The sequence below is a fragment of the Piliocolobus tephrosceles genome, chromosome 6, assembly GCF_002776525.5.
Source record: "Piliocolobus tephrosceles isolate RC106 chromosome 6, ASM277652v3, whole genome shotgun sequence".
Classification (NCBI taxonomy): domain Eukaryota; kingdom Metazoa; phylum Chordata; class Mammalia; order Primates; family Cercopithecidae; genus Piliocolobus; species Piliocolobus tephrosceles.
The window spans coordinates 6,642,718-6,670,696 of NC_045439.1; the positions used below are offsets into that span (position 1 = coordinate 6,642,718).

The window sequence follows — 27,979 nt, forward strand, 5'->3', positions numbered from 1 at the left end:
CACAATAGCCCTCCTGGACTCACAAGGCATATTAATGCATCTAACTCAGTGCCTCCCCCACCCTGGGGGCTATTAACATGCTTTGGAATTGGGTTTCACAGAACATACTTTGGGAGACACTCCTCCAAGACGACCCCTGAGCTTCACTGCAGCTCCACCATTCTCTAAGTGGTTCCCATAAACATCTCTGCTATGGGCTGGGCAGGTATCACGAGCATGGCGGTGGCTGCGCGGCTGCTGGCTGGACCCCAGATCCCTGCGTCTGGCTGAGTCCTCTCCCTCTCCTGCTTTTGGCTCTCTGAGCCCTGGAGCTGCCTCAGCCTGGGAAAGAAGTGCAGGAGGGAACTTGCCAAAACAAGGTAGAGGCCTTTCCTGTAGCATCAGTTTCTGAGAACACTTTCAAATTGGCCAAGGCCACGGAGGAGCAATGATTGAAGGTGGAGGAGGGGCTACCTCAGCTGCCACTGTGGTCAGGACTACAGGGCTGCTGCCTTCTGCTCCCAAGGCTTATTTTAAGTGCAAACGGATGCTGTGTTTCTAAACCTGCCTCCTCTGTGTGAATCAGAGTAAAAGAAGCCACATGAAAACAGGGGAACCCTGTGCAGAGGAACCCCACGGGCATCCATGGGCGGCTGGGCAGTGTGGTGGTGATCACAGTCCATTCTATTTTCAGTAGCCGCAGTCTGAGGGCCTGGGAGAACCTAAGGGACTCTGAAGCCCATTTGGCCAAAAGAATCTCAGAAATGTCACTGAGCATGTGACATCAGTCTCGCCATGACAGGAAGTCTGGCCATTTCCTAGTTCAGTCCTGGTAAGGAGGGAGGAATTGTCCCAGATGTCATAAGCTGAAATGTTATAACCATATTCTTTTTTTTGTGGGGGTGGGGGGCGGGGATGGAGTTTCACTCTGTCACCCAGCCTGGAGTGCAGTGGTGCAATCTTGGCTCACTGCAACCTCTGCCTCCCGGGCAGAATCAAGCGATTCACCTGCCTCAACCTCCCAAGTATCTGATTACAGACGACCGCCAGCAAGCCTGGCTAATTTTTGTATTTTTAGTAGAGATGGGGTTTCGCCACATTGGCCAGGCTGCTCTCGAACTCCTGACCTCAGGTGATCCTCCTGCCTCGGCCTCCCAAAGTGCTGGGATTCCAAGCGTGAGCCACCACGCCCGGCCACCTCTGTATGGTTAACCTTCTCCCACAGCATTTCCCAAGATGGATGTGTGGAACACTGATCCCTGGGCCAATCTCCAGTGCCTTAGGAGCAAAGGTGTCTGATGCTTGAGATGGGGAAATGCCCAAATGTATAATCTTCCTATGCCTTTCAGAGGCAACTTGCGGTCACATCTCTGTATGTCATGTGCAGTGTGCAGCACAGTCTCAAATTATTTGAAACTCTAGTAGCACCCACTCAAATAGTGCTCTGTAGACACCAGGCTGAGAATGCCGGCACAGAACGTTGCTGTGAGAACTGGGAGTTCCACCCTCAGCTCTGCTACCAACTTGCTAAGTGACCTGGGGCGACTACCTCAGTCTCTCTAACCCCTGATATACTGGTTATGTGCTCCTGCTAAATCTCATGTTGAATGGCCATCCCCGGTGTTGGAGGTGGGGCCTGGTGGGAGGTGGTTGGATCATGGGGGTGGATTTCTCATGAATGGTTTAGCGCCATCCTCTTGGTGCTTCCTCGTGACAGTGAGTTCTTGCAAGATCTGGTTGTTTAAAAGCATGTGGCACCTGCTCCTCTCCCCTCTTGCTCCTGCTTTCACCATGCGAACTGTCTGCTCCCACTTCATGTTCTGCCGTGAATAAAAGCTCTTTGCTTGAGGCCTCTCCAGAATCCAAGCAGATGCTGGCACCATGCTTCCTGTACAGCCTGCAGAACCATAAACCAATTAAAAGTCTTTTCTTTTTTTTTCTTGAGACAGAGTCTCACTCTGTCACCCAGGCTGGAGTGCAGTAGCACGATCTCCGCTCACTGTAACCTCTGCCTCCCAGGTTCAAGTGATTCTCCTGCCTCAGCCTCCCAAGTAGCTGGGACTACAGATGCTGGCTACCATGCCCAGCTAATTTTTGTATTTTTAGCAGAGATGGTGTTTCACCATGTTGGCCAGACTGGTCTTGAACTCCTGACCTCGTGATCCACCTGCCTTGGCCTCCCAAAGTGCTGGTATTACAGGCGTGAGCCACTGCACCTGGCCATGCTGAGCTAATTTTTGTAATTTTAGTAGTGGCAGTGTTTCACCATTTCAGCCAGGCTGGTCTTGAACTCCTGACCTCAAATGATCCATCCACCTCGGCCTCCCACAGTGCTGGGATTACAGGCGTGAGTCACTGTGCCCAGCCATCTTGTCTTTATAAATTACCCAGACTCGAGTATTTCCTTTTCCCTTCCCTTCCCCCTTCCCTTCCCCCTCCCCTTTCTTCTTTCTCTCTCTCTCTCTCTTCCTTTCTTTCTTCTTCTTTTTTTTTTTTTTTTTTTTTCCGAAGTCTCACTCTGTTGCCCAGGCAGAAGTGCAGTGGTCTGATCTCGGCTCCTTGCAACCTCTGTCTCCCAAGTTCAAGCCATTCTCCCACCTCTGTCTCCCAAGTAGCTGGGATTACAGGCACGGGTCACCACGCCCAGCTAATTTTTTTGTATTTTTTGTAGAGACAGGGTTTCACCATGGCCAGGCTGGTCTGGAACTCCTGACCTCAAGTGATCTGCCTGCCTCAGCCTCCCAAAGTGCTGAGATTACAGGTGTCAGCCACCACACTCAGCCTTCAGGTATTTCTTTATAGCAGTTTAAGAACAGCCTAATACACCCTCTTTCTTCTCTTCAAAGAGGGGCGATGGATCCTGCTTCTCAGGGCTCTGTATGAGATGAGATGAAATGACAATTCCTAATATGGACGAGGAAGTGGAGCAACAGAGACTCCCAGGCTGCCAGTGTAGCTGCTGTGGAGAATGGTTTGGCAATATTTAGTGCATGCCCCAGAAAATCAGTAGTCCCACTTCCAGGTAGGATCCCAGATAATCTCTTGCAAATATGTACAAAAAACTTGCACAATAATGTTTGTGGTTATGTAACTGAATGTTGAAATGACCTTTCAGCCGAGGAGCCAAGATCCAGTAGATGTGTTTTCCAGAGGCGCTGTTAGACCATGAGCAGCAGTTACAAAAGAGGTTTCCGAGACTCCTCCTGGGCATCCTCATCCATGGTAAGAGTACTAAAGCGTTGGGAATTAGACATTTTCAGAAGTAATATTTGTAAGGAGGATTTCTTTGGGAGAAAGTTGAGCTGTTGATTCCAATCCTGTTTCTCTCGAGGGAGGACCCGGGAGGGTACTTCTACCTAAGCCACTCGGAGGGCTTCATATGTGCCGTCTGCGATTTGTGGACCAGTGCCTCAAAAATGCCAGCTGCCCAGAGAAGGCTGCACGTGGAAGGCAGTAACTGTCCACCCGCTGTTGCTAGGTGTGGGTGTGGGAGGCACAAGTGTCCCCTGAGACCAGATGTGAACCTCCGAGCAAGGATGGGACGGGTCGTCTAAGATCCTGTCTAGTGGGCTTCCCCGGAGGGTGGTGGGATCTCCGCAGGAAGGAGGCCGATGGAGGCAGCGCTCCCAGTGCTTCAGGGCTGCAGAAGGAGGCTGCACCTCAACAGAACACCTTCATTCAGGTCCAGGGCACTGCAGCTGAGAGGTGATCAGCAACGTTGGGGTTCTCCACGAACCTCTGAAAGCTCTCTCAGAAGGTCGGGTGAAACATACGCCACACCCACAAAGTCATCCAGAGTTTCCCTTTCTCTCTGTCTCTCCACACCCCAACCCTTCCTAGCTCAGAACCCAGCCCTGGCAAGCTGGAGAGAGGGGCGGTGCTCTGCTCTTCTGCCACTAGGTGGCGCACCTGCAGCTGGCCGCGGGGCTGCAGGGCGGTTGGGAGGGGAGGCTTTAAATTTATAACCCAAGTTCAAGGCCTTTTCATAATTACTTATTCAGTCTGCTAGATCAGCTACTCGTGTTTTCAGCCTAAATAACCAAATTTGTTCTTAACTGGCCCGCATTATAAGCCCAGGCGTCATCTGTGTTCCAGAGCCCCTGAATCTCATGTCCCCTCCGGCTTCTTGCACGCCGGGGTCCCCTGAGATCAGGGGCAGTCAGCGGGCAAGTGTGCGCTACCCCCAGCCCCGCCACAGCTCCCTAGTGCAGGGTGGTGTGCGCGTGTGTCCCACTTTTATTGAAACATAGAGTTGACCTACGGACTCCCTGGGACACCCCGGGAGGGCACGGACTTCCTGCAGGGGAGGCTCCCCTTAAACAAGGCTCCTTCTTTCAAGAGGGAACTGGGAACTCCTAAAGGCTCCTGTGGTCCGGCCTGGCCTGCCATCAAGGTAGGGAAGATCCAGGCTGGGTGGCCCAGAAGAGGGTCTCCTGAGGTGGCCTAAAGTACAGCTAGGGACCCGGCAGGAGGGGCTGGAAGGAGCCCAGGTATCAGACAGCACTGAGCATCCCGCCTGCAGGAGGAGGTGGGGAGGGGCAGGGACGCCACTGGGCATCGAGCAGCAGGGTCGGGGTACAGAATTGGGCTCTGAAGGGTTCAGAACTGGGGGCTGCATGCTTGACACCCCACCCTGAACTGCTCAGCAGGGAGGCGGGGTAGCTGTTCTATGCTCCTGTGCTGCAAGTCATGCAGTGCCAGGCTCTGAACCACAGGGTCAGGTTTGACAGCCCGAGAAACTGAAATCATCAAGTTCGTCAGCTGTTAACGATGTCACGGTGTCCTCACATAAAGTGTTCTCACCACAGTGGCAGACTGAAGTATTTATAGGTGAAACGACATGGTGGCTTAGACTTGCTTTTGTTTTTTTTGTTTTTGTTTTTTTTTTTTAGAGACATGGTGTTGCTCTGTCACCCAGGCTGGAGTGCAGTGGCGCAATCACAGCTCACTGCAGCGTCCTGGGGTCAAGTGAGCCTCCCTCTTCAGCCCGAGTAGCTGGGACTACAGGTGCACTCTACCACACTCGGCTGAGGTTTTAGTTTTTTGCAAAGATGACGTCTCGGTATATTGCCCAGGCTGGTCTCAAACTCCTGTAGGCTTGTTTTAAAAAAATACTCCATTTTGGCCAGGTGCAGTGGCTCACACCTGTAATCCCAGCACGTTGGGAGGCTGAGGTGGGCAGGAGTTGAGACCAGCCTGGCCAACATGGTGAAACACTGTCTGTATTAAAGACACCAAAAAATTATAGCCAGGTGTGGTGGCGGGCGCCTGTAATCCCAGCTACTTGGGAGGCTGAGGCAGGAGAACTGCTTGCACCCCGGAGGCGGAGGTTGCAGTGAGCTGAGATCATACCACTGCACTCCAGCCTGGGCAACAGGGCGAGACGCTGTCAAAAAAAAAAAAAAAAAAAAAAACCCCAAAACCAAACCAAACCAAACCAAACCAAAACAAAAAACTCCATCCCCCACAAAAGTTAGGGGAGACAGAGGAAACAAGATTTTCTAAATGTTTTTTTTTTCTTTAACCAGGGGAAAGCATGAACACAGTCCCCATGACCACAGATGATGTGGCCAAGTTTCCTACTTTTGGGGAAATCGCAGGGGTCAGCACGTCCGGAGTGCAGTGGATAAGCCTTGCCCTGGGAAGACCACTTTTCGTGATCATGGTATCTCTCCTGCCAAATGAGTACGCTGATAATTTTTAGCCTGGGCGAGAGGCTCTCTCTCTACTTCTGTGTATGTTTGAAATGTTCTGTAAAGTTTTTTTTGTTTTTGTTTTTTTTTGAGACGGAGTCTCACTCTGTCCCCCAGGCTGGAGTGCAGTGGCGCGATCTTGGCTCACTGCAAGCTGTACCTCCCGGGTTCACGCCATTCTCCTGCCTCAGCCTCCTGAGTAGCTGGCACTACAGGTACCCGCCACCACACCCGGCTAATTTTTTGTATTTTTAGTAGAGACGGGGTTTCACCGTGTTAGCCAGGATGGTCTCGATCTCCTGACCTTGTGATCCGCCCGTCTCGGCCTCCCAAAGTGCTGGGATTACAGGCGTGAGCCACTGTGCCTGGCCTTTTGTTTTTTTTAGACTGACTCTTGCTCTTGCTGTCCAGGCTAGAGCGCAGTGTCATGGTGTTGGCTCACTGCAACATCCGTTTCCCAGGTTCAAGTGATTCTCCTGCCTCAGTCTCCCAAGTAGCTGAGATTACAGGCATGTGCCACCACACCCAGCTAATTTGTAATTTTAGTAGAGACAGGGTTTCACCATGTTGGCCAGGCTGGTCTCGAACTCCTGACCTCAGGTGATCTGCCTGCCTCGGCCTCCCAAAGTGCTAGGATTACAGGCATGAGCCACCGCGCCCGGCCAAATTTTTTTTAAAAAGAGAATCTGCAGGAAGAACAGGCCTGGATTCAGTTTTCTTTTTTTTTTTTTGAGACGGAATCTCGCTCTGTCACCCAGGCTGGAGTGCAGTGGCGCAATCTCGGCTCACGGCAAGTTCCGCCTCCTGGGTTGACGCCATTCTCCTGCCTCAGCCTCCCGAGGAGCTGGGACACCACACCCGGCTAATTTTTTTGCATTATTAGTACAGATGGGGTTTCACTGTGTTAGCCATGCTGGTCTCGATCTCCTGACCTCTTGATCCGCCTGCCTCGGCCTCCCAAAGTGCTGGGATTACAGGGGTGAGCCACCGCGTCCGGCCCTGTAGTCAGTTTTCACCTTGTATCAAGCACGTGTTCCTCAGCTCCTTTTCACCAAAATCTGTCCCCCCAGTTGTGGATTGGACCATTCCCGTCTGCCCTTTCCTATGTGCTCCTATGCCTGTAACACAGGATGACGGCAGCCTGTTCCCAAACCACAGAAGAGATGGCTAATGAATGGAATAGCCAACCTTTGGGCGGTGGAAGGAACCATTCAAAACAATGTGGAGGGCTGGGGAGATGCCAGAATAGGCTTTCCAGTGATGCACGGCAGCCCCTGCCAGGGAGCCCCTCTTACCCCAGCGGCCAGGCACCTAAGATCTACCAATGCCAAGAATCCACTGAACTTTGCCTCTCCCCAGTTCCAACTGGCCTGGAAACTCCCTCCACCTCTTCACCCCCGCCCCCACTGGGCTCCTGACAGCCCTGTGCGACCTGTGGCCTCATGTTCTCTCTTCCCTCCGAGGCTGAGGCTGTCCCCACCTTGCCTGTATCTCCTGCCAGGCACTGCCTGCAAGTGGAGATGCTGGAATGATGGTTGCTAAGCCAGTGCAGAGCCCACAGTGGCTCCTGGTGAGCACCGCGTCGAGCTGCCCTGCTGCTGGGGACACAAGATCCTCCGTGTGCGGGACTGTCTTCTGCTCCACCACCGCCCTCCTGGCTCTCCCTCCTCTCAGCAGCTCCCTTACCTGCCCTTGGATGCTGGAGTCCCCCAAGCTGGCTCGGAAGCCTCTTCTCCTGGCTTGGGTTGAGCAATCTACAATCTCAAGCACACCTGGGCTCCCAAAACCAGCCTCTGAGGAGAGCCTCCTGCGTTTACCTCCCGCAGGATGTTTGTGCTGGGCCTGCAAAGCCGAATGCCAACTTTGCCCTTGCAGTTGGATGTCAACTGTCTTCACCTGATCCAGGCCTGACTTACTACTCTCCTTCAGACGGGCGGGGTCTGCATTTTAGCTCATGGCACTGTCATCCCACCAGAGAAGCAGTCAGGGACCTGGGACTCACCCCCGCCCACATCCACTCCATCTGCGGGCCCTGCTGACACCACCCCACAAACCTCTCCGCGACAGTGCTCCCACCTCCCCACTCCACGCCGCCATCACCGCCCACTGAGATGACAGGAAGGCCCCCACCCATCAGTCCCCAGCCTGGAAGACCTTTCAGAACTGCGGTGGGAACCCTTCCCTGCCTAACCCACCAGTGGCCCCCCTTTGCTATTGGGATTTGGAATAAAGCCCTTAACATGCCCCCCAGGCTCTGCCTCTCACAAGCTGCCCCAGACTCCCATGCCCAGCTGTGCTCTCGAATTTCCCTCAAAAGGGTTTTGCGAATGCTGGCCGCAGCCTCCGGTGCGTCTCTCCCCGCTCTCCCAGGTCATTTCCTTCTCTTTCTGCCAGGGAAGCTTTCTGGGGTCCCCACACTCGCTCACGTCTTCCAGTTCGATGCTCTCAATTCCTTTCTGGCTTGTATGGCGGTCATCTAGCAAGCGGCTGGGCATGCCTTCTGCTAACCTCTGGCTCCTCTGATGCCATGTAGGTGCCCGAGGGCAGGCACTGGGGTGGTTTTGCCCGTCCTTATATTCCCAGCGCCCAGCACATGTTCGTTAAGACAAGTTTGGAACAAGTGCCAGTCTTGAGGAAGTTATTTCCTTCTCCAAGCCTCAGTGTATCTGTCAAATAGCCCTGCTTTCCCTGCAGGCTGTCACAAGCCTACAAAATCCCCCAAACACCTGCAGAGTGACAGACGGCCTCCCTTCCCTTGTGGTGTCACTCTTCAAATCAACTTCCCAGGCCCTGGAGGCAGGCGGCAGCCAGCTGGCAGCCTCCAGAGTCCCCAGAGAGACAGGGTCTCATTTTGCCACCCAGGCTGGAGTGCAGTGGTCTGACCAAGGCTCACTGCAGCCTCGACCTCCCAGGCTCAAGCAATCCTCCCACCTCAGCCTCCAGAGTAGCTGGGATGACAAGCACACACCACTACACTCAGCTACTTTTAAAAGGTTTTGGTAGAGATGGGGTCCCACTGTGTTGCCCAGGGTGGTCTCGAACTCCTGGGCTCAAGTGATCCTCCTGCCTCAGCCTCCCAAAGTGCTGGGATTACAGGCTGGGCCACTGTGCCTGCCTGGCCTCTTTTATGATTTTCTTAACATTTCATCTCCTCTAGCTTACTTTATTCCAAGAGTGTACTATATAATACATATTAACAAAGTATGTGGAAATTGTTCTCAGTGAGGCGTCCAGTCAACAGTAGGCTATCAGTCGTTAGGTGTTTGGAAAGTAAAAAGTTGTATGTAGATCTCTGCGTGTGGGGTCAGCACCCCTAACCCCGCTGCTGTTCAAGGGTCAACCGTACTCTTCCGCAAGCTTTAAAGCATGCGGACGCCAGTGCCTACCCTGTTCTCGAGGAAATCCAGTGTTCCCTTGATACTTGACCTTATCTAAACAGGACTGCCACGGAGACTTCACTCTGCAAAAGCAACAATTTCATCTTAACACAAAGTTTAAAACGGTAAATTAAAAAAAAATCCCGAGGGCTTTTTGTTCACTGGAAAATTCTCTCATGCTAACAAACTTAATTATCGTAACTACAAATAAATTGTAATCTTTCCTTTCCTTTCATCTTTCCTCATCTTACGTGTTGCAGGGAAGCCAGGCTAAGAGCTGCCCGGTTCCTGAGCCTCTCGTTCCAGAAGAATCCTGGAGGTTCAAGGCCTTGCTTGCCTGAGAGGTGCTGAGCAGAGGCACAGGGCCATTGCTTGCTGTGTTAACAGTGACTGAATGAACAGGGAACACCTGCAAGGTTAATACTGCACTGGTCAAAGAATTTCATTTACAATGAAATGAAGCCATTTTAAATCCATCAAATTCGTTCATTCATTCATTCATAAAATGATTAATTCATTATAAAGAGAGCTATAGTAGTTTACATATATATAAAATAGTACATATATCTAAAATAGTAACATATTTGTGTGTGTATTTTTTTTATCCTTTGTCTATTATTAAGCTTGGAAAATAGGAGTACATAGAAATAAAAGTAGACCTTACTGACATGTAAATCAATAATGAATGCCTTTTCCTTCCCTCATCTTATTCCCTCCACTGTTAATTGAAAAACAATTGCTTTTGCCAGTATTCACAAAACCACGTAAACTGACAATTGAGTATGGTAATAGGCCAAATCCTTTATAGTTATCTCCCCTGATGAATGTTTCCACACCATCTGCAAACTATAGTCTCATCTGCAAACTACAGTCTCATCTGCAAATGGCCCAGGTAAGAACAAAATCTGCATATGAAACAGAACATAGTGTGAATCATATCTAATTTTAAATATTTTAATTTATATGCTTTCGTGAATATAGGTCAATAAGAAATCCACTTTTCAGATTTTATTTCATTATAGAATATATTTGACAAGGATACATACAAACAGATTCATCTTCCATAATACATGGTGTTTACTGGTGCCCTGCACTTCCGCAGTAGGCTGGTGATGTCATCAACAATGTTTCTGAAAGTTGCACTTAACCAGCCACTCTAAACAACCAGTGCCATAGAGATCAGAGAATTCCATTCATTTGCTTGCCTAGAATGAGTAAAAATCTTAATATTTGTTTTAAAGTCTGTTTATTACTCTTCTATTTAAAAATTTGAGATACATTCCCCAATGTAAACAATAAATTTCAATCTGTCACACAATCGAAATGGATAAGGCCTTCTTGACAAATTTCTGCCACCTCCGTTTAACGCATCGAAACTCAATCTTATCTCATACTGTAATGAGTCGCCATGCACAAAAGACAGGAAAAGCAGCTGCCCTTGGTACCTGGTGGAGCCCTTCGAGACTTCTCTCTGCAGGTTTACAGTACGCTCGAGAGAGATCTTTCTGACTTGGTCTACTTGGTCGTAAAATACAAATATACAATGTCCATAAGCATAAGACAGTAAAGCCTAGTCTTACATATTTATTATGAATTGCTAGAATCCTATACAAGTACAATATCATCTCATGCCAAGTAACATACACAAGAAGGTGGCAAAATGTCTCACCGTGAATCAGGGCGTGTGAACAAGGGATGGGGGATGCAAGCCAGGTGGGTGTGAAGAGGTGACCGCATCTGGTTAGGCAGGACGGTGTCACTGAAACTTGGAAACGCCTGTGTACCCTGCTGAAATATTTAAGTCAATTAGGAGTAGAATCTGCTCAGCACAAGAGGAACACAGCCCTTTCTCACAGCCTCCCCATGGGAGAATGTAAGGAAACCTTGGAAAATGTAACCAAATACAGTCTCATCTTTGCGTCTCCTGATTCAGCCGTGCAAATCAGTTACTCACTCTTCTTAAGTGATCTGTCCTTTTAGGACCAACTCCTCAACAGCCATCATGGTTCAGTACCTCATTATCATCATAAATATTTGACTTAGCAAGCTAGATGGTGAAACAGTGAAGACTATATACAATGTTTTAAAAGGCATTCTGTGACCATTTTTGAAGAGTTCATAGAAAAGTTACCAAGAATATACCAGTTACTTCTGTTGATGTCGCTGTAATGTAAACGTTGGAACCTTGTTGGTATTCGATGTGCACTGTGTCATATATTGTACAACAAAAGTGAACACGGAACCACCGATCCGCTGTGGCGCCCGCTGACGCACTGAGCTAAGGTAGCCGGCGGAGGGCACAGTTTTCCTGAGGTTTGTAAGAATTTTTTAAACAAAACAGAAATCACAGTGACCAAGGATAATGTGAGTCTGTGTCTTCCTTGCCCATGCTGCTCCCCACAGCTCTCGGTGGGGACTAAATAACGCGCCACTGCATGATGCTCGTGTCTTTCCCGCCCGTGGAGATGAGGTGGCTGTCTTCACAGAGGAAATCGACGTTGGTGACGTGGCTGCTGTGCCCGCCGTAGATGTGGCTCGGAGCCTGGAGGGAATGACATGGGGGAAAGCTTCCTTTACTACAAGGCAAACCGTCTGGGATGGAAAGTGCTTGAATTCTCGCTGCATGCTTTAATTCCTTTACTCGCCCTCCACTCGGCAGCTCTCACTTGGGCACCTGTTCGGTGCGTGACACAGAAGGGACACAGAAACAAAGCCCACAGTCCTCGTGGCCTGGCAGGGGACAAATACGAGCAAATGACTGCCCTCGGCTGAGAGATACGTTCAATATCAGAGGTGCCAGGTATGAGGTCGCCCCAAAAGCGGGCCTAACCAGGTGCCCAGGGCTGAGGGCGAGGGATCTCCTCGCTGAAGGAGGATCAGGGTCAGAGTGACGGAGGATGAGGGAGGGTGCCCCAAGCCTCAGGGCTGGCTCAGCTGAGCAGGGCTGCAGCAAGGGGGCCGTGGTGGAGGGCAGAGCCGTGAGCCCGTGGAGCCACAGAGGTAGACGAGCAGATCTGAAGGGCTCTGTGGGTCCCGTGGGGCTTGGGGTTTCCCTCAGGGTGGCCGGAAGTGCTCAGGGCACAGATAACAGAGTCACATCTGCCTTTGTGACTGGCAGCACTCACAGCCCATTTCCATTTAGTCTCCCAACAGGTCGGGCATACGTGCACGCCCCACGGGGGATAAGATTAGCGAAGAAACAAGCCCTTTACCCTGAACTGCGAGCAGGGGTATGAGAAGAGGTGCACTTTGCCAAAGTCGTCGCCTGTTGACAGGAGTTTCTTCTCGTGGGCCCGACACACGGCATTGATGTCGGTTCCATCTGAGCCTTCTGGCCACACTCCTAAAACAAAGACCACAAACGGCGCTGGAGACATCAGGGGCCACAGGGCCACGGCATGCAGGAGCCACGCACTGGACAGTCCTGAACACAAAACTGCCTCAAGTCCAGCTTTAGAAACAAGGGTCAAAAAAGCACAACAGCCTCGGTTCCTGGCCTCTCCCTGTGCGCCCAGTCTCCTCTCACTCAGGCCCGTCTCCAATGCTCTGCTGTGCGAAAGGAGCAAAGACAAGCTTTCTGAGCTGCCAGGTCTTTTGAGGCCTCTTCTTGAGGCCAAGGCAGACGGTACCCGGAACCCCAGTTCTCAATGCAATGCCTCTCCTTGATCTCTGAAGCATCTGGTGGGAAGCTGCCCTGTCCTCAAGCCTGCGGTTTCCTTGTTATTGCTGTAACTCTCTACATGAGCGGTTGTCTCCAAAGGCCTTTTAACCCTGGGTGTGCACGTGTTTCTTGGGGTCACTCACTGTGGCTGCTGCTTGCTTGGGGCAGCCTGGCAGCTGTGCCCATCATTACTGGCTCCAGGCTCTGCATCCCTGAGCCCAGGTGGGCCTGGAGGATGGGTGGGTGGGGGACCCTTTTAACAATACCTGTGGCTGGGAGAGGGCTGGATGCATGTCGGGTTTTTGACGGGGAGCTCTGGAGCGAACCTCTGGATCTCAGCACTGAACACCACAAAATTGCAAATTCTCACCAATCTACTGACTTGTGGTCTTATGTAAAGAGACAATAAATACTACCTTTACAAATTCTATTAATTTGCAGCCCTTTAATTTAGGTTACTTATGAATACATTCCTAAAGTGAACTTTGAAGAAAGTGAAAATTTTAGTTTAAGAACAAAAAAAATATAAATAATAACCCTCACAAATGATAAGTTGACTGAGTGCCATCTGGCCCACCCAGGTCCACATGGCACAACCTGATAGGAGAGGGTTCCAGGGAGTTCTCTCAGGATCCGCCGCCCTGCACGATGGAGAAGGGTTAAAAACCCATCTTTCCAGCGTTTCTCAGCAGGCCACGGCCAGGCAAGCTCTGGCCAGACCCCAGGGTGCGGCAGGAGGTGTGTCGCATGGGCCTCCGGTAGCAGCAGAGCAGTCTGACAAGACTGGTGACCATGAGACTCCATAGCTACTGAAGACATATTTTAAAAGGAGACACTCTTTTATTGGAACCAGTGAAATCTGCAGCAAACTCACCAAAAACATGGAATCCCAAAGTGCAGGTATAGGTAGCCCATTCAATGTCTCTCGTCGTTTCCACACTTACGACTTGCTTACAGGCAGAGGGAACCCCTGAAAAAAGCAAACACAGTCTGGTGACATCTAAGCCAAGGCCCCCCCCCTCCCCTGAGCAAGGCTAGCCCCCAGAGCCGTGCCCTGTTGGGTACAGAGCCCTCCCCGGAGAGGGAGACCCTCCACTGCCCAGTCGGGCCGGAACCACATGTGCACAGCTGTGAGCTCCCCTGGAACTGAGCCCGGGCCTGGGTGGAGACGCCCTCTTCTTTGGTTTTTCCCATCTCCATCTCTGTTTCCCAGTCTGGCTTCTCTTGTCTCTGGTTCCTGGGTCTCCGCTTGCTGCCTGCCCCTGCCAGGGCCCCTGAACACAGCTCTGCCTCTGCTGTCAGGACCCCCAGCTTCCCCACACCCCTCAGTCCCTTCAGCTCAGAGTCAGGAATGGAGGTTACTGAAACCAGTCACACCAAGGGCCTCCCAAGGAACATCTGTGTGTTCCCCAAATGAGCTCTCACCAGCAGAGTACGAGACCTCATCTGAGAAGGTTCTAGACCCAGGACTGTGCCTGAAAACCATCCCATTCCTGTGCCTGTGTCAGGCAGGACCTGGACAGGGAGGAGGCGAGACGGTGCGGCTGCCCTCCCCACTGGAGGGAGCTCAGTCTCGGTGCACACTGCCCTGCTTTCCCTGCCGCCAGGGGTCCTGCCTGTCCTGGTCCTCAACAAGTGGTGACACTCACGTGAGTGTGACTCCCCCACCCCTGTGGGCTCTTGGGGCCTGTGTTTTGGGCTCTGAGCCCTTCTCTGCATCATGGGGCCAAGCCAGAAAGCGCTGTAGATCATCTGAGAAGATGCAGGGGAGGAACGCTGCGCTTTCTAGTAACTTCCAGCACGGCAGCAGTGAGGCCTTCCTTGTGCCCCGTGAGCTGACCTGTGTGGCTGAGAGTGCGGCACGTGGCAGGTGCTTGGTGGGTGTCTGAGGAACCAGTGCATGGCACGAGGATGTGCTTGTAAGTGCCAGCCTCGATCATCCTCACAGTGCCTGGGCCCAGAGACTGGCCAGGGTGGGGCTGGAAGAGGAGGAGGAGGGGTCCCAGAGCTGCAGTCTACCCAGGTGGGAGGGACTTCATGGTCCCTCCTGTGAGGATGACACCTTGACATGCCCTCCTCTTGCCTGGATAGCTCTGGATAACTCACATTGGCCACATCCACCCGGACCCACCCCCTTCTGCCACATCTGCCTGCCCCCAGAACCCCACTGCAGGGCTCGGCCTTCTTCCCCTTTGGGCAGGCCCAGCATCTTCTCCTCCACAGCGGCTCGCAGTCGGCAGGAAACCAGGAAGGACCCAAGAGGCCACGCGGCCCCACTCCTCTATGTTACAGAGGCAGAAACCACGGCCTAGAGATGATGGCACGTGCCTGAGTCATACGGGAGGTGGGTTTCCGCAGAGGCCTCCTGGGTCTCAGAGTGAACACTTTCTGAGCTCGAGACTTCCTACAACCCCAGGGTGGTACTCACAGTAGAGGATTTCATAGTCTCCGGAATTTGACACGAGGAATTGCGAGTTTACAGACCAGTCCAGGTGAGTAATGAAGCTGGAATGACCCTGGGAGAGAAAAACACCATCTTCATTTCACTGGCCTTAGAAGTCCCTGCCAACGCCGTTCCGTGTAGTTAAATGACCGCACGCAGGTACAGCAGAAGCAACAGGGCCACTGTCAGCGCTTACCGAGCACTTGCCCACTCGCGTGTACTTCCTCCCGTTGTCACTGACGCCATATATATAGATGCAGTTGTCATGCGAGCCTATGGCTAAGAAATTCCCATCTATAAAAAGATGACAAATCACATTTCAGATGTTAACAATACACATTTTGTTCGTTACAAAGGATAATGGCAACTGCCACCAGATTTAGAAAAAATCACCACATTAACATATTATTGCCAAGAGAAACATCTGCTTTTGAGTGAATCCTCTGCTACTTCCAAAGCTATCTTTTGAAAAATACACACCTGGCCAGATGATAAAATCTGGTAAAGATTTATAAATTTTTATGAACTCTTTTGTTTTTGAGATAGCGTTTTGCTGTATCACCCAGGCTGGAGGGCAGTGGTGTGATCATAGCTCACTGCAGCCTCAACCTCCTGGGCTCAAGTGATCCTAGGCAAGTAGCTGGGACTACAGGCGTGTGCCACAACACTTGGCTAATTTAAAAACATTTTTTTTTTTGTAGAGTTGGAGTCTCGCTGTGTTGACCAGGTTGGTTTTAAACTCCTGAGCTCAAGTGATCTGCCTGCCTTGGCCTCCCAAGGTGCTGGGATTACAGGTGTGAGCCACTGCACCCTATACATTCTTTTCATACAATTTTATGAAATCTTATAGGCCCTTCCCTGTCCCAATCACTGAAGGATGGAGACTAAATTCCTTGGAGGGCCCACAAAGCCCACCAGGATGGCCTTCCAGCTACGTCACTCCTCACTGAACACACGGGTTCACTCAGGCCTCTGTACTCACTGCCCCCTGCCTAGACAGCCCTTCCCGCCTCTCTTTCCAGGGGTATCTTAGTATCTTCTCCCCCTGGGCTTCTGGTTCTGGGAGGGCCTAAGAACTCAGGCTGTGATGCTTGTGTGGAAACACACGGGAAGGAGCCCTTTGCAACAAAAGACAGCAGCAGCCCTGGTGGCTGGAAGTGACCACACCGTGCACGCCGCGCAGGGAGGAGGACCCAGGGCGCCCAGGACAGGAAACCGGGCCTGGAGGTGAGTCCAGGAAAAGGTCAGACTTTCCTGAGCCAGCAAGCAAAAAGAAGGACTGGAAACCCGGAGCCACGCAGGGTCCAGAACAGAATGCAGGGTAGCGGAGGTCTTTCCGCTCCAGCTAGGGAGCTGCAGGTCCTCCATCCACAAAACACAGCGAGCAGCGCATTTTCACAGCAGTCGGGAGGCTGCACTTGGACAATATCTGTACAGGGCCTGGTGCTCACAGGAGCTTATGTAAAGCACCAGGAAGGGTTGTTTCTCCCCTCCCTCTTTCCTGTGATTTTCCTTCTGCCAGGCAGGAATCCTGTAGGACCCAGGGTGGCCTGATGCCTCAGGGAATGGTATTTTAGGAAGTGTTGGCCTAGGCCAGGTCAAAATAGGGGCGATGTAAGACCAATGCAGCCTATCCAAATCAAAAATCCTGAAGGAATGAGGCAAAATACACATATTTTGCTGAAAAAAACAAAAAGGACTACTGTAGCCAGAGATGGGCTGTCATCAGCTGCTGCTGAGGCTCGAGAAGGCCAGGTGACCACGCCGGAAACCAACTGTCCTTGCGATCAGTGCCTGCAACTGGCCATGCCTGGACAGCAACAGTGACGATGACCACAATAAACACGAAATGCTACTAACAATGGCCACTTAATGATACCAATTACGATTACTAAATGGCCAGTATGGAATTTTTTTTTTTTAGATGGCGTTTCACTCTTGTTGATCAGGCTGGGGAGTGCAATGGTACGATCTTGGCTCACTGCAACCTCCGTCTCCTGAGTTCAAGCGATTCTCCTGCCTCAGCCTCCCAAGTAGCTGGGATTACAGGCACATGCCACTGCACCTGGCTAATTTTTGTATTTTTGGTAGAGATGGGGTTTCACCATGTTGGCCAGGCTGGTCTTGAACTCCTGACCTCAGGAGAGCCACCTGCCTTGGCCTCCCAAAGTGCTGGATTACAGGCGTGAGCCACTGTGCCCGGCCCGGTCAATATGTTTGAGAGTCAGCTATGTGCTAGGTCCAATTCTAAACTCTTCCTGTATTAACTTATTTAATCCTTATAACAACCTCACGAAGTAGATGTAATTATCCCCATTTTTCAAGAGAGGAAAGTGAGGCGTGTACAGTAAACTAACTCGTCCAAGGTTGCACAGGTTTCCTGAAACTGGCTTAAACCCAGAGAGTCTGCCTCCAGGGGCACTGCCCCTCCGACCAGCTGTGGGGTAAAGAACAGCTGAAAATCTGTCATGTGACACGGCAGGGGATTGGCTGTTCACTCTTATGCAAAAGGTCTCAAAGAACTACTTGATCAGGCCAGGTGCAGTAGCTCACACTTGTAATCCCAGCACTTTGGAAGGCTGAGGCGGGCAGATCACCTGAGGTCAGGAGTTTGAGACCAGCCTGGCCAACATGGTGAAGCCCTGTCTCTACTAAAAATACAAAAATTAGCTGGAGGCAGTGGCACACACCTGTAGCCCCAGCTACTAGGGAGGGTGAGGCTGGAGAATGGTTTGAATTCGGGAGGTGGACGTTGCAGTGAGCCGAGATCGCGCCACTGTACTCTAGCCTGGGCGACAGAGCGACATTCCGTCTCAAAAAAAAAAAAAAAAAAAAACTACCTCATCATTTGTGAACTCAAAAGATAATGAGGTCTCTTTCATAATGGAACCATTTGTTTGTTTGTTTTCTAGAGACGGGGTCTTGCTGTGTCACCCAGGCTGCAGTGCTGCAGTGCTGCAGTGCAATCCCAGCTTACCACAGCCTCCACCTGCTCAACTCCTGCCATGGTCTCCAGAGCAGCTGGGACTACAGGTGTGCGCTACAATGCCCAGCTAATTTTTTAATTTTTTTGTTGAGACGGGGGTCTCACTATGTTGCTCAAGCTGGTCTTGAACTCCTGCACTCAAGCAAAACGTCCTCGGCCTCCTAAAGCGCTGGGATTACAGGTGTGAGCCACTGTGCCCGGCCATAATGGAACTATTTGTTGTTCAACAAACAGGTTTAAGGCAATTGGTTAATTGCTTAAGAAAAAAAGTCATGTTACAACATCATCCCCCAAACAAGTTCACTTAAAAATGAGCTTCGAGGCACAATTTTCATGCAGTAAAATGCACACATTTCAAGTGCATGGTTCGAGGAGTTTTGACAAATACACCTGTGTAACCACCATCCCCATATCAGTTTTTTTCTTTTTTTTTTTAGATGGAGCTGCCCAGGCTGGGGTGCAATGGTGCATGGACCCTCTGCCCCTCCGCCTCCCGGGTTCAAGCGATTCTCCTGCTTCAGCCTCCCAGGTAGCTGGGATTACAGGTGCCTGCCACAGCGTCTGGCTAATTATTTAGCATTTTTAGTAGAGATGGGGTTTCGTCACGTAGGCCAGGCTGGTCTCGAACTCTTGATCTCAGGTGATCCACTCGCCTTGACCTTCCAAAGAGATGGGATTACAGGCGTGAGCTACCACACCCGGCCCCCATATCTGTTTTTAAAAATGAATGAAACAGGACTTTACAATCTCTTTCAGCAATCCACTTCTATCTCTGACAGCCTTAATCAGATTGTAATTCCTCTTTCCCATTATAATCCACAGTCTTCTTGCAGGAGTTGAAGCTCCCTTCTGCCTGGGGAAGTCCTCCCTGCAGAGGGGAACCGGCTGATTGTATCATCCACATCCCCAGGCCTCTGCACAGGTATGGAGAGATGTCCTAGGAGGCCCTCATCTTCCTTGTGGACAACTCTGACCACCCCCCCCCCCCCCCCCCCGGGCTCCACATCCTTAGCACACACCTGCCAGTGCGTGATGTGGAGATGCAGGCAGTGTCTCAGAGACAAAGGCAGAACCAGGAGAAATGTTTTCTTCCTCAGAGCAGATGCCTCCTAGCCCCTGGCCCCCACCACAAAAAAAAACTCAAAATGACTTTGACCACAGCGACTGCCCGGGAAGATGGCAGAGTGTGAGGATGAGAATGTGGTCTTTGGGGCAGAAAAATGGGGTTCAAATCCTAGCTCTTTTACCTACATTCATCCATAAATATATAAAACCAACTGCCTAAGAAATCAAAACCAACCAGCGTTCGTCAATGTGCTAACCAGAGGCCAGATGAAACCCAGCACAGCCTGTTCCTTGGGTCCCACAGAGCCCTTTTTCTTTCCCTAATTGTTCTCCTCTCCTCCGAAAACTCTCTAAGCCTCATTCCCCAGCTCTCTCGGAGGCTGAGATTCCTAAACTTACTCCACTGAAATAAGCTAGGATTTGGCCCCAAATGAAAACCAACTGGAGAACTCATAAAGACACGGGAACAAAAGTCCAGGCACTCAGGGGAGAAGGACAACCTTACTGCTGTTTTCTACTGATTGCTCACTCTTGACCAGGCAGGAGGCTGGGGGCTTCAGTCAAGCCCAACAGCGCCCCAGCAGAGGGTTCAATTAGACTTGCTCTGCAGATGAGGAAACTGAGGCTTAGTAACTTGTGTACGGCAACACAGCCAGGTGAGTGGCACAGACAGAAATCCTTGCATGCTTGCAAAGTACCTGCATGCTGATGAGTGAGATCTTGGGGTGGAAGATGGTCTGCAGGTGCAGGAACAACCATGCAGCTATGGTGCAGCCTCTCTCCTGGCACAGACTGTAATTTTGGGCTTGGAGACAAGACTGCTGCATCTGCACGGGGATTGGCCCAGGGAAGGGGGATGCCACACGGCAGGGGAAAGGGCTGGCTCGGTGGCAGGGGCTGCATCACCACAGCTCTCAGACCCGGGCAGACAGGGGATTTGATACTGCAAGTGACAGAGTGAATGCCAGATTCTGAGTCGTTCTAGTAGAAGCAGAAAAAACCCACCTTTCAACCAACCACACGGATAAGATCAAAGAAGAGAAATACAATTGCAGGACCAGTTGCACCTGGTCCTTTCTGGGCTTCTCTCTTTCATCTTCATGTTCAGATTTTTACCCTAGTTTCAATGAGCTGAAACTAGAACAGGCAGGCTAAGGATCTGCAGTTGGGCTTAATAAGTAGGAAATTATTTTCTTCCTATTTGTGTTCTTTAAAAAAGTACAATCTTAATTCAATCAAAACTCCATTCTGTCCAATCATAAAGTGCTCTATAAGATTCTTGACATGGATGTTAAATATGAAAACTGTCACTATGAAGCTTCTGTATTTAATAAGCCTATGTGGGAGCTGGCTTTTGCCAACACTTAACTGACTGCGGTTGTAATCAACTTCCATGTAACATTAGCTTATCAGCAAAAGACCATGTTATGTAAAACAGTTCATAAACGAAAAAGCAGTCGCCAAAACATGCCTGAGATGGGTACTCAGCGCTCCATGGGAATTCTCTAGGCTCGTGGCTCTGAGCACATGCCAAAGAAGCCCCACCTGCTCTGGGGGATTCGCATGCACTCCTGGAGGGCTCGGCTTCGTGGCTGGGTTCCAGGTGTGTGCCCAGAGTTCCAGTGACTTTCTGAACCTCCCTCTTCCACCCACGGTGAGGTACAGACCAACAACTCAAACCTGGGCCTGCCTGTCGTGCGAGAAGTGAGAAATCACCAGAAAGATTTAGTTCGCAACTGCTGCTAAAGTTTTGACTGCCCAGTTTATGAAGCAACCCCTCAGACCCGTGCCCCTGTACAGTTAACATCAGCCTTGAACCTTGATTTGCAAAACAGCCCCAGTTCCTCCTAAAGCTCCATCTCCACAACCCCAGTTTGTGGCAAAGGGTCAATGTCCACCCACATCACTAAGTGTGAAGGTGGCATTTATCCCTGGGCAGGGGGCCTGCGGCTGGGGGCTCGTCATCCTTCCCATGTCCTGGAGGCCCAGCTCCACCTATAAAGCTCAAGAACTGCTACTAGCTTTTCCTCTGGCCATCAGCAGAACCCTCAGAGCTTTCCTGAGACTGACAGAATGAGAAAAAGCCCTCACCATTTCATCATGGTTTCCCTTCTTAGCACAGGGTGCTGCTACCTTGGAGATGGGCTACAGACCTCGGCTGGGATTTTGGCAGCAAGTTTCTGAAATTCCATGTCAATGGCAATCTGTGTTTGGGCATCCAATGCTGTCTTCCTCTCTCTCTTTAGTTTTAGGTCTGTAAATACTTAAATCCGAAAAGGAGATAGTAATCTACAATAGTATAGCCTACACGCTGGAAAAATCTTGTGTAACCAGAAAACTCACACTGCTGATCACATTTTGCTTTGTGTCCGCTGCACTGTAGTTAGTTACAGCTACATTCATGCATGCAACTAACCTGTCATAAACCCTGTGCTAGGAGCTAGCTGGGCACACAGTGCTGAACAAAATAGGGTCCCTCCCATTATGGAACTGTGGGTCACTCCCCAGGGGCCTGAGTCCACCATCTGGGTGCTGCTCCTGGGGCCATCAGTGCTGCTGTTACTGAAGATGAGAGCACATCCCCTGTGACATCTGCATAATGCTCTGCAGAGAACTCACTCACACTTCTTTTAGTTGGGCCTCATAGTAATTCGCTGTCTGATCTGAAAAGGTCACCTGGCTAACTAAGGGAGGACACTAGATTCAGATGCAGTTGGCCTGGCCCTGGCTTAGGGCTTTCACTTTTGCCCCACACAGCTCCCAGGCAATGACTCTGAAGCCAAGAAGCAGAGTTCTAGTAGGAAGAGCTCTCTGCTCCCCAGGGAATGGTCATGAGTATAACCAACAAGAAATAGAAATATGCTTCCCAACAGACCCGCTCATGTTAGCAGGCGCTGACAGGTATCGGAGGGCTTTCCAGGAAAGAGGCTGCAGATGACACCCTCGTGCCTTCAGCAGACGTTCAAAATCACTGAGAAAATGGTGAGAAACACAGGATAGGATACAGAACACTGGCTACATTAACAGAAAGAAATGTGACACTGAAGAGGTCATGAATGAAAGGCATTCCAAGTCAGGCTCCTTCTCGACATGGAGAAAGGGCTGCCACAGGGGCTGAGCAGGTGTCCGTTTAGGGTGAAAAGTTATGAATGTGGTTCAGGGACAAGGAACAAGCATCCAAAAGAGATGCTCTATCAGATTCTCTCTAAAGTTCGAGGACACGTCCCACTGTGAGGCAGAGTCGACACTGTCAATAAGGTTATAAACTAGAAGATCCCTACAGAGACCAGCAGCTCAGAGTCAGCCACGTATTTCCCACAACCAAAACTCCAATTTCCAAGAGCGTCAGCACTTGGACACTCTTGCGCAGCCAAATGGACTGCGCTTGACAGAAAAACAGTATTTCCTACAACATAATCACATAATGAAAAGGCTTAGAGACAATCTCCTACCCCGTGGCAATGAGCACTCCTAACACCCATACTGTAATCTCCCTTCAGATGAAAAAGGAAGGAGGGCCTCCTGAGAGAAAGGGCTATAGGTAAGAAATGTATACAAGTATCCTGAAACAACTTGTTATGCCAGAGAACAAGTATTAAAGGCTCCTGAGGTCATGTCAAAAGGACCCAGGAGTGAACTAGAGTAACTTCCACTGGCCAATGATGAATACATTGTTCCACCTAATGTAATACACTAGAACACAGCAAATATACTTCAATCCATAATGGCACCAAAACCACACCACCACCACCAATACCACCACCACTACCACCACCACCGCTACTGCCACTGCCACCACCGCCACCACCACTACTGCCACCACCACTTCCACCACCACCACCACCACCAGTACCAATATCACCACCACCACGACCACCACAACCACCAATATCACCACCACCACTACCACCACCACCACCACCACCATCACAACCACCACCACCACCACCACCACTACCACTGCTGCCGCCACTACCACTACCAGCGCCACCACCACCTCCACCACCAATATCACCACCACCACCACCACCACCACCACCACCACCACCACCACCACTACTACTACCACCACCACCACCACCACTACCACCACCACTACTACCAACACCACCACCACCACCACTGATTGGTGACTGTTAGAGAAGCAGAAAGCAAATGCATTATCTCAGAAACTGGAAAATAAAGTGAATGAAATCAAGCATTAATCCTGACTTTCCTGTATGAACTCTACCGCTGAGTACCAAAACAGTAGATGAAGGAAAGTTTCTCTTCATGGAAGTACTATATCTAATAAACGAAGAAGAAAAGCTAACCATGGAAATCAATAGTTGGCAACATTTATGGTTCTTGGCACTGGGTATCAACAGCTGCTAATGTCACAAAAAGTGAGAAAAAGCCATTATGTGCCTCCTAAAGGAAAAATACAGCAATACACATACAGCTTGAATATGACCAAGCCTCGATATCCAGAAATCACTTTACAGGAAATACAGGGGACAGAGAAACACGTGAAACACCACCACAAAGATGCATTCAGCAAAATCCATTGTGGAAAATGCTACAGGACAAATGAGTCAGTTTCATCAACAAATTTACTGTAATAGAGGGAGAGAGGGAACACCTATGGATTAACAGAAACTAATAAGTCATATCAACCAACTATCATTGTGTGGGCCTTTTTTTGCTTCCTGGTTTAAACAAATTGTTAAAAAAATGTAAATTGAAAATTTGAACATGCAGCTGGTCATCTGATGATATTAAGACATCAATGCTAATTTGGGTTGGGGAGGAGACAATGATATTGTAGTTATATTAAAAATAAGAGGGCAGGTCTGGTGCTGTGGCTCACGCCTGTAATCCTAGCACTTTGGAAGGCCAAAGATGGGGGTGGATTGCTTGAGCTCAGGAGTTCGAGACCAGCCTGGGAAACATGGCAAAACATCATCTCTACTAAAAATACAAAAAAATTAGCCAGGTGTGGTGGTGCGTGCCTGTAGTCCCACCTACTCGGGAGGCTGAGGTGGGAGGATTGCTTGAGCTTGGGGGTGGAGGATGCAGTGAGCCGAGATCACGCCACTGCACTCCAGCCTGGGTGACAGAGTGAGACTCTGTCTAAAAAAAAATGGCAGGGCTGGGTGCAGTGGCACATGCCTGTAGTCCCAGCTATTCAAGGGACTGAAGCTGTAGGGTACTATGATCACATCTGTGAGTATTCACTGCACTCCAGCCTGCAACATAGTGAGACTTCATCTCTAACAATAAAAAAGCCATTAAAAAAAAAAAAAAAAGAGCTGCTGGGGGAGGTGGCTGATGCCTGTAATTGCAGCACTTTGGGAGGCTGAGGTGGCCAGATCACTTGAGGCTAGGAATTTGAGACCAGCCTGGTCAACCTGGCAAAACCCTGTCTCTACTAAAAATACAAAAATTAGCCGGGCGTGGTGGTGTAAGCCTGTAGTCCCAGCTACTTGGGAGGCTGAGGCAGGAGAATTGCTTAAACCTGGGAGGCAGAGGTTGCAGTGGGCTGACATTGTGCCACTGCACTCCAGCCTGAGCAACAGTGCAAGCCTCCATCTCAAAAAAAAAAAAAAAGAAAAGAAAACAAACAAACCAAAAAACCCAAAAAATAAGAGGGCAATTCTTCTCGCTGTGGCCAAATGGGAAGGCTGGCCAATCCTCTCCCCATAAGGCAATTATGAAATTCTATAGAACTGACAAAAACAACAATTTCCATACTCTGTAAATTGAACAAAGACATGAAAACCTGAGAAGTGTTTATGCTTGAAAACCTTCTCAACTTCAGGTAAAAACAGGGTGAATCTATCATGTTCTTCCCTGGGCTGCCCTCACTCCTTCGCAGCAGCTGGGCCAGCACAGGGGTCCTGGCAGGGAAGAGCAGGTTCTGAGGACCACGTGCCTGCTGCAAAGGGGCTCACTCCATATGGAGCCCGGGGCAATAGTAGCACTGGGATGGAAATGCCCATCTCTAGGGCAGTTGGGTGGGGAGGGCCAAGGTTTCTACTCACCTGAGGTTACGGTTATTGTATGGGTGAGTGTATTCCTGGCGGATAGGGAGGCTGGTGCATGCACAGTGGAGGCAGGAAAGGATCCTGGCTATTCAGACACCCTTCCGGCCAGTCTGGGTCTGCACATGTGCATAGAGGGGATGTAAAAGGGCAAGTGGAAAGTAAAAGCCAGGCCCACATGGAAATGGCCTGAACTTCGAACATGCCCTTCTACCTGCCCACAGAGCCACTGGCAGAGGACGGAGCCTTACTGGCTTAAGTTATTTGTGCATAACCTCTGCCCAATCATTCATTCAAACTACATGAAGCAAAAATAGAGAAACTTGGTGGCTCCTGCCTGTAATCCCACTTTGGGAGGCTGAGGCAGGAAGACTGCTTGAGCCCAGGAGTTTCAGTTTAGAGACATGGGAATACCCTGTCTCTAAAAAATTAGCTGGGTATAGTGGTGCATGCCTGCAGTCCCAGCTTCTTAGGAGGCCGAGGTGGCAGAATTACTTAAGCCCAAGAGGTCAGGGCTGCAGTGAACTGTGTTCGTGCTAGTGTACACCAGCCTAGGTGACAGAGTGAAAAAAAAAAAAAAAAAAAAGAAATCTGAATAGACTTATAAGAAGTAAAGAAATTGAATTAGTAATTAAAAACCTTCCCACAAAGAAAAGCCCAGTTGGTTTCAGCAAATTCACATACATTCTGTCAAATATTTTATATAAAACCAACTTTTCACAAACTCTTCCAGAAAACAGAGGAGAGAATACTTCCTAATTTACTCTGGAAGGCTGGTAGTACTCTCATAACTGAGACACACAAAGGTACCACAAGGAAAGAAAACTATACACCAATATCCCTTAGAAACATGGAGGCAAAAATCCTTAATAGAATACTAACAAACATATGCAAAGGGATTATATACCATGATTAAGTGGAATTTATCACAGGAATGTGAAGTTGGTTTAACATCTGAAAATTAATAAATGTAGTGATATTAATAAAATAAGATGAAGGATGAAACCCACATAATAATCCCAACGGATGCAGAAAAAACATCTGATAAACTCCAATCCCAGTCACGCTAAAACCTCCAAACAAATTAGAAATAGAAGGGGGCATCTTTATCCCTCAGGATGAAAGACTGAATGCTTTTTCTCCTCAGAAAAACAGAGAAAAATTAATAAAATATAGTGATATTAATATAATAAGACTGAAACAACTTTCTGTGGTTTCAGTAACCTGTGGTCAGCTGTGGTCTGCAAATATTACATATAATACAGTATTCTGGAAGAGAAACCATACTCACATAACTCTTATTACAATATATTGTTATATTGTTCTTTATATTGTTCTACTTTAATATTATTGTCGTTAATCTCTTACTGTACCTGATTTATACATTTAACTTTGCCGTAGGCATGTATGTATAGGAAGAAACAGTACACATAGCGTTTGGTATTATCCATAGTTTCAGGCACCTGTGGGGGGTCTTGGAAGGTAGCCCCTGTGAATTAGGAGGGACTATTATACTAAAACTAATCAAAGAAGTTTAGAAAGGTCACAGGATATAAGATCTATGTGCAAAATTCAATCCTTTTTTTTACATTCATTCAGCCAACCAACTGAAAATAAAATTCAGAACACAATTCCATTCACAATGGCAGAAAAAAAAAAAACCAAACTTACTTTGGAATAAATTTAACAAAGGAAGTGAAAGACTTGTACACCAACAACTATAAAGCATTGCTGAGAAAAAGGAAAGACCTAAATAAATAGAGAGACATTCTTTGCTCATGATTAGAAGAGTCACTATTGTCGAGGTGGCAATTTCCCCCATATTGATCTGTAAATTAAACATAATCCCTCTTACAATCCTAGCAGGCTTTTCAAAGTTAGAAATTGACAAGTTGGCCTAGTGTGGTGCCTCACACCTGTAATCCCAACACTTTGGGAGGCCAAGGTGAGAGGATCTCTGGAGGTCAGGAGTTTGAGACCAGCCTGGGCCACAAAGTAAGACCCTGTGTCTACAAAAAAATTTCAAAAAACAAAATAATAAAAAAAGACAAGCTGATCCTAAAGTTTATATACAATTTTCCATATAGTAGGAAGCTAAAATGGCCAACGAAAACAATGACACTACTCAATTTGAAAATTTCCTCTAAGGTCATAGTAATCAAGGCCGTGGGTTACTGGCACAAGGATAAACGTAGGTGAAGGGGACAGAACTGAGTATCTGGAAATAAACCTTTACATTTATGATCAATTGATTTTTGACAAAAGTGTCATTGATAATTCAACAGGGAAAGGCTGTGTTTTCAACAAAAAGTGCTGGGACAACTAGATATCTCTATGCAGAGCAAACAGGCTCTTCCCTCTCACCATCCACAAGACACAAGTCTTGTGCACTCTTGTAACTCTTGTGTAATTAACTCAAATGGATCATAGACTCGAATGTAAGGGCTAAAACAACTCTTCTAAAAGAAAGCACACGAGGAAATAGTCGTGATCTTGGATATAACCCAAAGGCATGATCCACAAAAGGAAAAATTGATAAACTGAACTTCATCAGAATTAAAAGCTTTTGTGCTTTAAAAAACCCCGTGAAGGGCCGGGTGCGGTGGCTCACGCCTGTAATCCCAGCACTTTGGGAGGCCGAGACGGGTGGATCACGAGGTCAGGAGATCGAGACCATCCTGGCTAACACTGTGAAACCCCGTCTCTACTAAAAATACAAAAAATCAGCTGGGCGCGGTGGCGGGCGCCTGTA

The 27,979-nt window shown here is 49.2% G+C and overlaps 1 protein-coding gene and 1 non-coding gene across 6 annotated transcripts in view; both read right to left on the reverse strand.

Annotated features, from left to right (window-relative positions):
* Positions 1 to 5,505: 5,505 nt before the first annotated feature.
* LOC111538403 lies at positions 5,506 to 5,668 on the reverse strand. The gene has a single exon (XR_002730326.1). It is a non-coding gene; the product is annotated as a U1 spliceosomal RNA (small nuclear RNA).
* A 3,846-nt stretch (positions 5,669 to 9,514) lies between these two features.
* Positions 9,515 to 27,979, reverse strand: part of EML1 (EMAP like 1) — a 207,151-nt gene continuing 188,686 nt past the window's right edge. For 4 of the 5 annotated variants that reach the window (XM_031935739.1, XM_031935740.1, XM_023205610.2 and 1 more), the window contains 5 exons: positions 15,350 to 15,447; positions 15,139 to 15,226; positions 13,585 to 13,680; positions 12,262 to 12,392; positions 9,515 to 11,591 (listed from right to left, as the gene is read on the reverse strand). In XM_031935739.1, coding sequence (XP_031791599.1) covers positions 11,466 to 11,591; positions 12,262 to 12,392; positions 13,585 to 13,680; positions 15,139 to 15,226; positions 15,350 to 15,447 — 539 coding nt within the window. In that variant the 3' untranslated portion in view covers positions 9,515 to 11,465. The remainder of the gene's footprint in view (positions 11,592 to 12,261; positions 12,393 to 13,584; positions 13,681 to 15,138; positions 15,227 to 15,349; positions 15,448 to 27,979) is intronic. The other variant, XM_023205611.1, reaches the window with a different exon arrangement.